The 12,773-nt window shown below is 32.6% G+C and overlaps 1 protein-coding gene across 1 annotated transcript in view; it reads right to left on the bottom strand.

Moving 5' to 3' along the window:
- The window catches only part of LOC6042304 (vesicle-associated membrane protein 2), a 49,444-nt gene that overhangs the window by 14,974 nt on the left and 21,697 nt on the right, over positions 1-12,773 (bottom strand). Inside the window, 3 exon segments of the mRNA XM_038262932.1 lie at positions 514-633; positions 635-673; positions 740-872. Of these exon segments, the coding sequence (XP_038118860.1) occupies positions 514-633; positions 635-673; positions 740-872 (292 nt within the window).

The following is a 12,773-nucleotide window of genomic DNA, read 5'->3' as shown; positions in this document are numbered from 1 at the left end:
ATAAATTACACATTTTTACAAATGTTTTTGTCACTTATTCTAAAAAATATTAAAAAAAATTAAAACAATCAATTTAAATACTACGTTAAAATTTTCATTACAAATATAACGAAAGTTGCAATGAAAAGCAGATGAATAATGTTTATGTTGGTTTTTTGAATTTTCGGAATTGAATAAAAAAAATCCAATTTATTGGACTTGTTTATTTTTTTTTTGTCATATTTTTCTCATATGGCCCGCAAGCTCACGTGAGCTTCAAATTTGGCCCGACATGAAAAAACTTTGAGCACCCCTGTTTTATATCTTACAAAGTTATTGTAAGCATTCTCATAACCTTTTTTGGCAAAAAATAAAAGTTGAGCGCTTTTACCAAATAACCATGCGCCTCCATCAAAGTAGTCGAAATCAAAAATCTAATAAATCACCATGCTTCTCCACCAAGCTCAAAAATCTCAAAACCCCTTTCGTTTGAGGTGCTCGTTTGATCCCCACCGAATACTACAAAGTACTCACTTTCAGGTTCTGCAGCCAGAATTTCCTCTTGAGTTTGCCGGCTTGCTGTTCAAACTGTGAGGCACCCTGCTGCAGGGCGTCGGCCCGGTCGTCCAGCTCGGACAGTTTCTGATCTCTCTCCCAGCACCTTCTCCACGTTCGTCTTCATGATGTCCACAACCTATTAACAAGTGGAAGAGTTAAAAATTAAAATGCATTCCGAGTGGCACTTTGGGGTTAACCTCACCTCGTCTACTTGTGCCTGCGTCTGCTGGAGTCGCTTCTGTGCCGCGATCTGCTGGGGCGTCCGGGGTCCACCGACGATTCCGTCCGCTCCCGGCTCACCGGCCGCTCCCGGTGCGAGTCCATCTGGAGCTGACCTGGTGGAGTTTGAAAAAGGAAAGAAGAAGCAAACCGAAGAAAAGAATGCAAAAGGAAAAAAAGGGAAATTAGTGATTGCTTGCAGGGGTTTGTACGTTAACTGGCTGGCAATTAGCCAGCAGTGCCGATTCCGAGCTCCTGACGAAGGGAAATGGGCAAAAGGAAATAACTCGGAATAGCGATGAATTATGTTGTTGTAGGCAACAAAGCTATGGGGATATAGGTTTGTAATTTTTAATCTATACTAAAGAACGCTAGACCGTATTGATAGGTGGCCTCGTTCTTTGAATATATATTTTTTGAACTCCCAATAATTAAAAAAATAACTTTATAACGAGAAATAAGAACGAATGTTATAGAAAAGGTTGAACTTACCCAGACTGTTACTTAATTAAGGAAACTAGCAAAAAATTACCCGTATTTTTTAAAATATATCATATAAATAAATGCTGAAATATATTGAACCGTTCGCAGTTATCAGTTTTCATTTTATTTAGCTCTACTGAATTGCAAAATCATCGATTTTGCGAAAATTTCTTCTAGAAATTTGAAAACGTAGCCATTCACAGTCAACAGAAATTTTAGAGCATATTTTATTGTTATCACCATATGGTATACCCATTTATCTGGCTTAGGATATTTTGTGTATGTGTCAAAATCGGTGATCCTCGTTCAAGAGAATGTGAAAACTGTAAAAGTGGGTTTGGATGGATTAGTTGAACTGTGGTTTTTGATCAATTTCAGACAGAAAAACTCATCGATAGTTATATAGAAGTTTTTTTCACTGCTTGTAAAACTTCCTTGTTTAACTTCTGAGTTAAACAAGGAGAGTGGAGAGCTTCTTGCTCACTTTATTTGAGCTATTTATTACTTTGAAATAGAGCGTCCAATTTCCCGGGGTTACAAAATTCCCGGGAAACGGGAAATTTTCAACAAATTTCCCGGGAAATCCCGGGAATTCCCGGGAAATTTGAAATATGACGAAAATTATTCTGATCCTGTTTCTGATTAATATTTTGCAACAGAATTGTACAGAACGTCATCTTTAACGTCCAAAATCAGTGTGAGGATCAAAATCATGCAACTTTGAGAAAATATTATAAGTTTTCTTATTGTTTATGATTTCTTTCCAATCGTACCAAATCAAAAAAAAATATTATTAGTATTTTTGTTAAAAAGTATTTGAAAATCTATGCCCCACAAAAATAAAATTGCTTTTAAATTTGTCTTAGTGACCATATCGTTGAAACGAAAAAAATATCATGTAGAAATAATGTTTTTTTGGCAAATTACTTATTTCAGAACAAGCATTATCAACTTGTGAACAAAAAGATAATCATTGAATTTGCCTAAAAAATCTAATTTCTAGCGCTTTTTAACTTGAAACACTGTTTCATGAAACCAAACTCACAGTTTTACAAAAATTGAAGCGAGTTTTTGAAATATGGTTGGATTCTTTGGGTAAACTTCAAAAGATTTTTCATGGTTCCATTTATGGAATGATTTTAGTTATATGGTTAAATGTCCTTATAAATTAATTAGTTTAAAATAATTTTCATAGTGTAAAAGTGGTTGAAATTAAACGATATTTTTTCATATTTTAAATTTAACGGTTATATCTTGAATACTTTTAAACAAATTCTTCTCGAACAGCCCTTTTTGAAAAAAATAATTATATCAATTAAATTTTCATCCAATTTGGTCAAGGTAAACAAAAATGGTGAATATCTTATTTTCAAATGATATAACAAAAAAAGTCGTTAAAATAAATTGTCGAAAAGAAAATAGGCAATATTCATTCCATAATAGGGTAATTTTTGTTGCCCAACATATAACCAAACAATATTCCTAGTTGTGAATGCTTCAGGAATAAATATTATCTGAATTAAAACTTGACATGAAATTAACAGACATAGTTCAATATGAACATTAAATTGAAATGAATAAAATCAAGTAAGGTTCTCTAATTATTATTTTTTGTATGATTTCAAAACATTGGTGCCAAAAAGGTAGAAAAATGTATACTTCCGTTTGGATTTCGGGAATTCCCGGGAAATTTAGAAATTTCCCGGGAAACGGGAAATATTTTTTTCCGGGAAATCCCGGGAATTTCCGGGATTTTTTTCCCGGGACGGGAAATTGGACGCTCTACTTTGAAAAAGTCAAAAACTTTTTTAAAAAAGCTGCACGCCATGGCTGGAAGATTATTATTGCAAATCAATATACCTTTAAAAAATTCTTCCTGAAAGGAACGCTTTTCAAATATCCGTGTCCTAGAGAATATTTTAACAGAAATTTTTAATTTATTAATTTTTTTAAATTTTCCGAGTATTTCAAAGGAGGCGCGCGATGTTTTTTGAATCTTCACCTAAAAAAAAGCTTTATTCAATTGAGCGCCTCCACAAAATAAATGAAAAAACTTCCAATAAAATGGAAAAAAATCGAAAATCCCTAGGTAAACTGTCCAACTTTGTCATGCGTCATGTGGCCAAACCGTCTGAAAAAAGATGTCTAACCATTATATAAATAAACATGTTTTAACTTTTCTGTTTTACAAATCTCATGGAAAAATTCTCTATAATTTCGATTTTTTCTAATCTAATCTAATCTAACACAAACGCAGCCAGTCCGATGAAAGTAGACATGGAAAGTCTTATGATTAGATTACGCCCCAAGCACTTTTCTTGTCAATATTAATAATTGCAGTACATCCGAGAACACCCGAAAATGAATTGCAAAAATTAAAGCGGCCAGCCCTACTGCGTTGTGTTTACCGCAAAGTGGATTCTGTGAACGGATCACATTTCACAGAATCTACAGGGGAGGAAGGTTGCGTGGACATACCGTATCAAACGCTCCGAATCAGTTGTGGTTGGGTGTGTAAGTGTAAATTTGGCAAATAATTATATTTAAAGGGGGGTTCGTGGAAATGGAGAAATGGGGATTGGGAAAATGGAAGATGGAGAAGGGGAAAAAAGGATATTTCATTTAATCAATAGTATATAATTTATATTGGTATGGTATGTTTGTAAAAAAAATCAGCAAAAAATTATGGAAAGTTCTTACCAAAATCTGGATATTTAAAATAAGCAGCTTCAATCTTCATTTTCCTGCAACCGGAATTGGACACAGCCTGACGGCGTGACGATCGTCACCTCCTCTAGGTTCTTGATAGTTTTCGGTCGACGAACCAAATCGAATAGAATCTGCTTCCATTTAGGGGCTGTTTAAGTGAAGGGACAGGCTCCGCAGGTTGCAAACAGCTTCTGGCTTTGCCGGAAGGGAATCATCACCGTTCGCCATACGAAAAGGTTTACGGAGAGCTTCACTTTTGTCTTCAGCCACATAAAGATTCTCTTGCAGAATAAAGTCATCCGAAGAACAAATCCGAAACCGTCGTGGAATTTTGTAAAAAAAAATGGCCAAAAGATGGAGAAATAACTTAAAAAAAACCAAATTTACTACAGAGCAATTTTCTACCAAAACCGGAAATGGATTTTATTTGTATTTTTTTTATTTGGATCAAACTTTGTGGGGGCCTTCCTTATGACCAAATAAGCTATTTTGTGTCATTGGTTCACCCATACAAGTCTCCATACAATTTTGGCTGCTGACCATACAAAAATGGTATGTAAATATTCAAACAGCTGTAACTTTTGAGTGAATTTTCTGATCAATTTGGTGTCTTCGACAAAGTTGTAGGTATTGTTGAGGACAATTGAGAAAAAAATAGGTACGAGGAAAAAAAAAATTTGCAGATTTTTTTATCAACTATTATTTTACTAAAACTCAATTTCCCAAAATACGTATTTTTGATTTTCGAGATTATTTGATATGTTCTAGGGACTAAAATCCGCAACTTTTGAGCTATAGAGAAACATGGTCAAAAATCTGCCGCCAAGTTTAAAATTTTTGAAAAAATAGTGATTTTTGAAAAAATCAAAATTTCATGCAAAAACAAATTTGAAGTTATTTTTAATGCAAAATTGAATTTGCAATCCAAAACTACGTTACAATTTTCTTGATAAAGGGCTTCGTTTTCAAGATATAGCCACCGAAAGTTTGATTTTAGCAAAATATTTGCAGTTTTTCGATTTTTAAAAATAGTGACCATGAGCGACCATTTCTAAAAATATTTTCAATTTTTTAAAATCAAGACTAACATTTTAAAAGGGCCAAACATTGAATATTGCGCCCATTGAAAATGTAAGTCTTGATTTAATTTTTTTTTTCAAAACTTTTTTTTCGAAAAGATCGGAAAATTTTACGAATGTTTCATGTTTTAACATTAAAAATCGGACCATTAGTTGCTGAGATATCGACATTAGAAAATGATGGGTTGTTTTGGTGAGACTTAGAAAACTTCAATTTTCGTGTTTCTTTTTCTTAAAGCGGCTCTATCTCAGCAACCCGAGGTCCAATCTTCAATGTCTCTTAGACAATTTTATAGCAAATTTTCTGAACTTAAAAAAAAAAACTTTTAGAAATGGTCGCTCATGGTCACTATTTTTAAAAATCGAAAAACTGCAAATATTTTGCTAAAATCAAACTATCGGTGGCTATATCTTGAAAACGGAGCCCTTTATAAAAAAAATTGTAAAGTACTTTTCGATTGCAAATTCAATTTTGCATTAAAAAATAACTTCAAATTTGATTTGCATGAAATTTAGATTTTTTCCAAAAATCACTTTTTTTCAAAAATTCATAACTTGGTGGCAGATTTTTTGACCATGTTTCTCTATAGGTCAAAAGTTGCGGATTTTAGTTTATAAAAAGATTGTATGGGCAAAAAAAAATTTCAAAATTTTAATAAAAAAGTGTTTTATAATGTGCTACATAAAAACTTTTTCAATCATAATTTTCCAAAATTTCTAAGTATTGACTATACTTTTTTGTAACGGGAGAATTCTCTACCAACTCATACGAAATCGGGAAAAGTTGCCCCGACCCCTTTTCGATTTGCGTGAAACTTTGTCCTAAGGGGTAACTTTTGTCCCTGATCACGAATCTGAGGTCCGTTTTTTGATATCTCGTAACGGGGGGGCAGTACGACCCCTTCCATTTTTGAACATGCGAAAAAAGAGATGTTTTTCAATAATTTGCAGTCTGAAACGGTGATGGGATAGAAATTTGGTGTCAAAGGGACTTTTATGTAAAATTAGACGCCCGATTTGATGGTGAATTCAGAATTACTGGAGGGCCTCGTGGCGTGGTGGTTAGCGGCTACGGCTGCTGATCTCTAAGTTGCTATGGGGCGCGGGATCGATTCCCGCCTTATCCTCCTGGAGCTTTTCGTAATTAAGGAAAGACAATTCTCAAAAAACATAATAATATTGTTTTCGGCTTAAAATTGTTTTGAAACGCACAAATTGTTTAACACTCATACAATTTCTTTTCAAATCTCCGGAAACAGTTTTCCTCCGAGTGAATCGAGGATTTTCCAACGCAAACTTTCCAATCCTTCGCACCAAAAATTACCTCGCCCAAATCAACTCAATGCAACAAACCGTGAAATCCGGAGAAATCCTTCGTGGAAATTTTCCATTATCATGGCGCGGGGCAAATGCCATCAACTGAGGCAACGCCAACGCGCATTTTCACGCCAACGCCAACGCATCGAATGCGCGGCGGTTGTTGATTCTACACCCGACCACCAAGCCAAGTCAAGCCCGGTGTGAAGGACACGTGCGAAACCTTTCGGGACCTCCTTCGCCCGGTGTGGACTGTGGACGGCCAGTGGCGTGGGTGTTTCCCAGATGGGAGGGTGTGTTCGTAAGCCACCCCCCCAGAAATTGTTGGAATTTAAGCCTGCGGGACGGGGTATTGTTTAGATTCGATGAATTATATCGTGCTTGATTGAGAGTGAAGGTTGAATGAGAAAGATTGTGGGGTTTCTTTAAATTAACTTCTCATTACCGTTTTGATTGGATGTGTACTACATATTTAGGTGTAACATCTATTTAATAATAATTTTCACTGTGTTTTTCTTGCATTCGCTGAATCAATTTTGATAAAACAGATCTTATTCCAGTCGGTTAATGATGCCATACGTATCTATTGAATTATCTCATGTCTCAATTAAAAGTTCTGTATAACAACGTATTTTTGCATATGGGTCATTTCAGGCCAACTAGGTGCAGCGCAAATTCAAACTTTTGACGTAGACTTACGTCTTTGTCGAAGGTACTGGGGTGTCATTCCAAAAAACCCGGGCCGAAGGCCCTGGATTACTGCGTCATCCGTCAAACGCTTACATCTTCCTTCCCTCTAATCGAATAGACACGATTTATGTTCCATTCAATTCGAAAATTATTCAGCAATTTGCTATAAAACTTTCATTGTTGGCAAAATAGTTTAACTATTGAAACAATTGAATGTTTTAAAATGTTTTCAAAAGGCACAGATTTTTTTTTCAGTAAAATATCGCTGTATCTCGCCAATAGTTCATTTTAGTTTGAGGTCTACATTGATTATTATGTAAAATTGTCCGGGGACCACAATGGTGATAAAATAAATCAAATAAAAATATAAGGAATAGGTCAAAACTGAATTTTAATGCTTAAAACGTCAAAATATAATATTAGTGGGCATTTAAGGGTTAACATTTTTTTTATCGAATTCCTTGGACAATTTTCTATAAAATGCAACCTGCAAAGTTATGATTAAAAGAAAATTTTTTTAGAAAATCGTCAAAAAGAGGGCGGTGCCAAAAATAAAGGGTTGGTTAGATCAGCACCAAACTTGGGATTTCTGTTAACTATCGAAAGATGAACGTTCCCTCCAAGTTTGGTCCAAATCGGTGAAAGTCGAGTCCAACAGTGTACTCAGTTGGTTGTATGGAAAAAAATAAAGTTGTCCAAATTTAGAGAGAAGGGTCCAGAAGGGTCATTTTTTCATTTAGAACAAAATTTTTCATTTTAAGATTTCGTGTTTTTTTCTAACTTTGCAGGATTATTTTTTAGAGTGTAATAATGTTCTACAAAGTTGTAGAGCAGACAATTACAAAAAAAATTATACATAGACATAAGGGGTTTTCTTATAAACATCACGAGTTATCGCGATTTTACGAAATAAAGTTTTGAAAAAGTTACTTTTTGCGTTTCTCTTTGTTTCGTCGTCCATGTCTGTCGCGGGTGACCATGAACGGCCATGATCGATGACGACCAACTTTTTCAAAACTTTTTTTCGTAAAATCACGATAACTCGTGATGTTTATAAGCAAACCCCTTATGTCTATATATCAAAATTTTTGTAATTGTCTGCTCTACAACTTTGTAGAACATTGTTACACTCTAAAAAAACCCTGCAAATTTAGAAAAAACACGAAATTTTAAAATGAAAAATTTTGTTCTAAATGAAAAAATGACCCTTCTGGGTCAATGTAGATTCGAAAAGTACATTAAATTTCCCATAAAATGACATGTTCCAAATTTTTTTACAGTCGAGTAACGGAAAATGGGAGAATTTTTAAATCGTTTTTAGTGTTTTTTCGATGAAAAATACGTTTTTTCGGAATTCTGAGTACGCCATCAAATCGGGCGTCTAATTTTACATAAAAGTCCCTTTGACATCAATTTTTTATTTCATCACCGTTTCAGGCTGCAAATTATTGAAAAATACCTCTTTTTTCGCATGTTCAAAAATTGAAGGGGTCGTACCGCCCCTCCGTCACGAGGTATCAAAAAACGGACCTCGGATTCGTGATCAGGGACAAAAGTTACCCCTTAGGACAAAGTTTCACGCAAATCAAAGAGGGGTCGGGGCAACTGCTGTGTGAGTTGGCGGAGAATTACCCATGTACAGTATGTAAAAGTATTTACACCTTGGGCACTATGCACATATTGTGATGAAACATCTAAACAATTTAATGTTGACAGAAACCTAGTACTACGTTTTGTTCAGAAACTCATGCCAGACATTTTGCTACAAAAGCTCATGAAAAGATGATTTCTATAAAGTTATATAACAAATACTATTACGAAACTAAAAAGGTGCAAAAGTTTGTACACCTTTCGAAAAATTAACATAAATAATGTTATTTGTTGACAAATCACCATAAATCCAGTCTCCCGACTTCAAATAGGCATCCTTGACTGATTTATAAAATAATTTGGATTGAATATAAAGTTTACTAACAACTTAGTATAAAAGTTTATATAACTCTGGAAATTCTATATAAAACTTATCTAAACTTAATTTTGCAAACTTTTAATTCAACTAAATGTCAATATATTACCATAGAATTGCTAAATAAACATTTTGGAGTGGGTATAACACCGTTTTGGGGTATTTGTATCGATAGAATAGATTTTCGTTGGAATTTCGTACCAACCCAGAATTACGTCGTCGGAAAATCCGCCGGCATTCCACAATTCTTAAGTCAACCTATGTGGCATGGAAAGGGCATAAAATTTACGATCTTGATACCCATACATCTAGGTTTTCTATAAAATCCACGATTTTAAATACCTAGGTAAAAACGTTGTTATGGTTTTGTTTGAGCAATCTGCCAAAAATGTATGGAATTTCGTAATTTTGTTCTCGTGGATCAAACTTACTTTTGCCCAGGTATTTAAAAACGTGGGTTTTATAGAAAACCTAGATGTATGGGTATCAAAAGATCGGAAATTTTATGCCCTTTCCGATGCCACATAGGTTGACTTAAGAATTGTGGACCGGTTCGAATGCCGGCGGATTTTCCGACGACGTAATTCCGGGTTGGTACGAAATTCCAACGAAAATCTATTCTATCGATACAAATACCCCCAAAACGGTGTTATACCCACTCCAAAATGTTTATTTAGCAATTCTATGGTAATATATTGACATTTAGTTGAATTAAAAGTTTGCAAAATTAAGTTTAGATAAGTTTTATATAGAATTTCCAGAGTTATATAAACTTTATACTAAGTAGTTAGTAAACTTTATATTCAATCCAAATCATTTTAATCAGTCAAGGATGCCTATTTGGAGTTGGGAGACTGGATTTATGGTGATTTGTCAACAAATAACATTATTTATGTTAATTTTTCGAAAGGTGTACAAACTTTTTTGCACCTTTTTATTTTCGTAATAGTATTTGTTATATAACTTTTATAGAAATCATCTTTTCATGAGCTGTTTGTAGCAAAATGTTTGGCATGAGTTTCTGAACAAAACGTAGTACTAGGTTCCTGTCAAACTTTAAATTTTTTACATGTTTCATCACAAAATGTGCATAGTGCTCAAGGGGTGTAAATACTTTTTTTACATACTGTATCTTAGGGTGACAAGAGACAATACAAATTTTGGAAAATCTTAAGAGATCCCTCCTAGTTTGATTCATTAGGTTGAAAAAGTAAATGTGCAAATTTTGAACTAAATCGGTAGTGGTATAATGGGCCACAAAAATGTATGGGGAAAAGCAAAATTTTTAAAATTACACCAAAATGTGGTGTTGTGTCGGATGACAAGTTATAAGCGATTTTGTATGAAAAGATTTTTTTTTTCAACTTTAGCGATAAAAAGCAATCCTTAAACTTTCTTCGATTTTGCCCAAAATTTTCACAGTTACCTATTTTTGCGTAAGGAATCGAATCAGGGGGTATCAGTGAGGTCGATTTTTTTTTATTGTCACCCTAATTTATCTCCATTTCTGAAAACATTTCTTTCAAACAGTAGAAATATTTTAAATTGTTATGCTATCGGTTACATTGCTAATATCGGAAAAAATAACTTTGGCTGCTTATTCCATTTAGCCTTCATATTGTAACTGACAATAGCTTGGCAACTATCGGTCCGATTTTCATGGTTTAATTGTTTGTTCAAAATCAAGCATAACATTTCAAAAGGTCATAAAACACAAACTTAGCCCTTCTGAAATGTTAGGTTGAAGGGTCTGAAAGTATGTTTATTCGAATATTTGGAAAATTTCACAATGATTTAATTTATCAACATTAAAATTCGGACCAACGGTTGTCAAGTATCTTTTTACTGAAATTAAACCTAAAATGGCTGCAACTTGAAAACGGTGCAATGCGTTTTATCGAAAAAATGTAAAATATATTTTGAATTTAAATTTAAAAAAATAGATAAAAAATTGTGGTACATTTTCTTTTTATATTGATATATGGTTTGGGTGTACCCCATTTGGCATAATGGACATTTGGCATAACGAGTTTTCAAGAAGGACGTTTGGCATAATTGGTCCAAGACATCAGGGGGTTTGGCATCATGGAAATTTGGCATAATGGACGTTTGGCATAGCTCGTTCAAAAACCATCAAGGACGGTTGGCATATTTTTTTTTTTATATGTAAATGTATGATATGTTACCTTTTTTATATTACTATAAGAGATTATCATTTGTTTCCAAAAATTAGGTATCTCTATATTTTTTCCTCATAAGTAAATTGTTTCCTTTTTGAATAATTCACAATAAAGCATTTTAGTGAAGTTTCGATATTTTTATTTAAAATGTAGTTTAAAGAAGGAAATATCTCTTGTTAGCTTTACATTTTTTCTCTTTCAATATAATTAGCAATTAAATTTTTTTTAATGAAATTTTACCTTCTTCTATATAAATTTCAATTTAAAGATGAGAAAAAACCTCTTCAAACCTTCGACAATGGAGACAATTTTGCTTTTCTTTATATTTGGAATTAATTTTTTTATGCAATTTTCTTCTCTTTTTGATATTCAACTTGAAGAAGAGAAATTCTATAGATGTTCTCTTTAAGCATTTCTATAACTTCTGCAATTTTTTTCTCTGTTGGTTTATTTTTTTCGCAATGAAATTGTTTATGCAAGTTTCCTTCTTTTATTTATTCAAAACTAATCTTAAAGACGGGACAGTTGTAAAAAAAATGCTAATTGATTTTTTGAATAGCTGTAGGTGAAAAACATAAAAAATAATGCGGTTGTCAAATATTTGAAAAGTGGCAAAATGTTAATCTTTAAAGAAGTTTTGATTAATTTTTATATAAAAGAAGGGAATATTTTATAAACAAACTCAATTTTCAAATATTCAAAAAGTATTTTTTAAGAGATTTTCCCTTCTTAAAGTTGAAATTAAAATAAAAGAAGGAATAATTTCGTAACAACTCATTTGTCAAATATTTAAAGAAAGAAAAAATGTACATCCATTAGGTTGAATATCAAAGATGAGAAAATTGCATAAAAATCAAAAATTGCAAAATATTAAAAAAAACTGCTCAGCTATTGAATGATTTTGATTTCTTTAAGTTTTAAAATAAAAGAAGAGAAAATTGCTTTTCTCTTGGTTGAAATTAGGTTGAATATCAAAGATGAGAAAATTGCAAAATATTGAAAAAAAAAAACAAACTGCACAGCTTTTGAATGATTTTGCCTTCTTTAAGTTTTAAAATAAAAGTAGAGAAAATTGCTTTAAAAAACTTATTGCATTTCTTTCAAGAACAGCAAAATGCACACACCTACATTCTATAGTTTTAAAAAGTAGGGAAAGGGAAAATAGTTTTAAATCTTCATTGCAAAATATTTAATGACTGAGAAAACTTACATTACTTTGTTAGGTTGAATTTAAAATAAAAGAAGGAAAAAATTAATACAAAAAAAATAGCAGCAAAGTTTTTCAAAAGGATAAAAATCTTGATATTATACAGAATATTTTTAAATACATTTTTAGGTAAATTTATGAAAAATTGAATTTTAAAGCTTTTTTTAAGAATATTCAAAAAAGGGAAAAAAATACATCTATGATTCCTTGAATTTTTTTTTAATTAAGTAAAATAATCTGTTTAGGAAAAAAAGTTACATTATTATTCTTTACAAAAAATAAATACTTTATAAAAAATAAATACTTTATAAAAAATAAATAAAAAAAAGCCTGCAATAACTATGCCAAACGTCCTCGATTGTTTTTGAACGAGTTATGCCAAACGT

This window comes from Culex quinquefasciatus, chromosome 3 (genome assembly GCF_015732765.1).
Source record: "Culex quinquefasciatus strain JHB chromosome 3, VPISU_Cqui_1.0_pri_paternal, whole genome shotgun sequence".
NCBI classification, from domain to species: Eukaryota; Metazoa; Arthropoda; class Insecta; order Diptera; family Culicidae; genus Culex; species Culex quinquefasciatus.
Note: the sequence above shows the minus strand (reverse complement) of the source record. Positions and strands in the feature narration are given on the sequence as shown.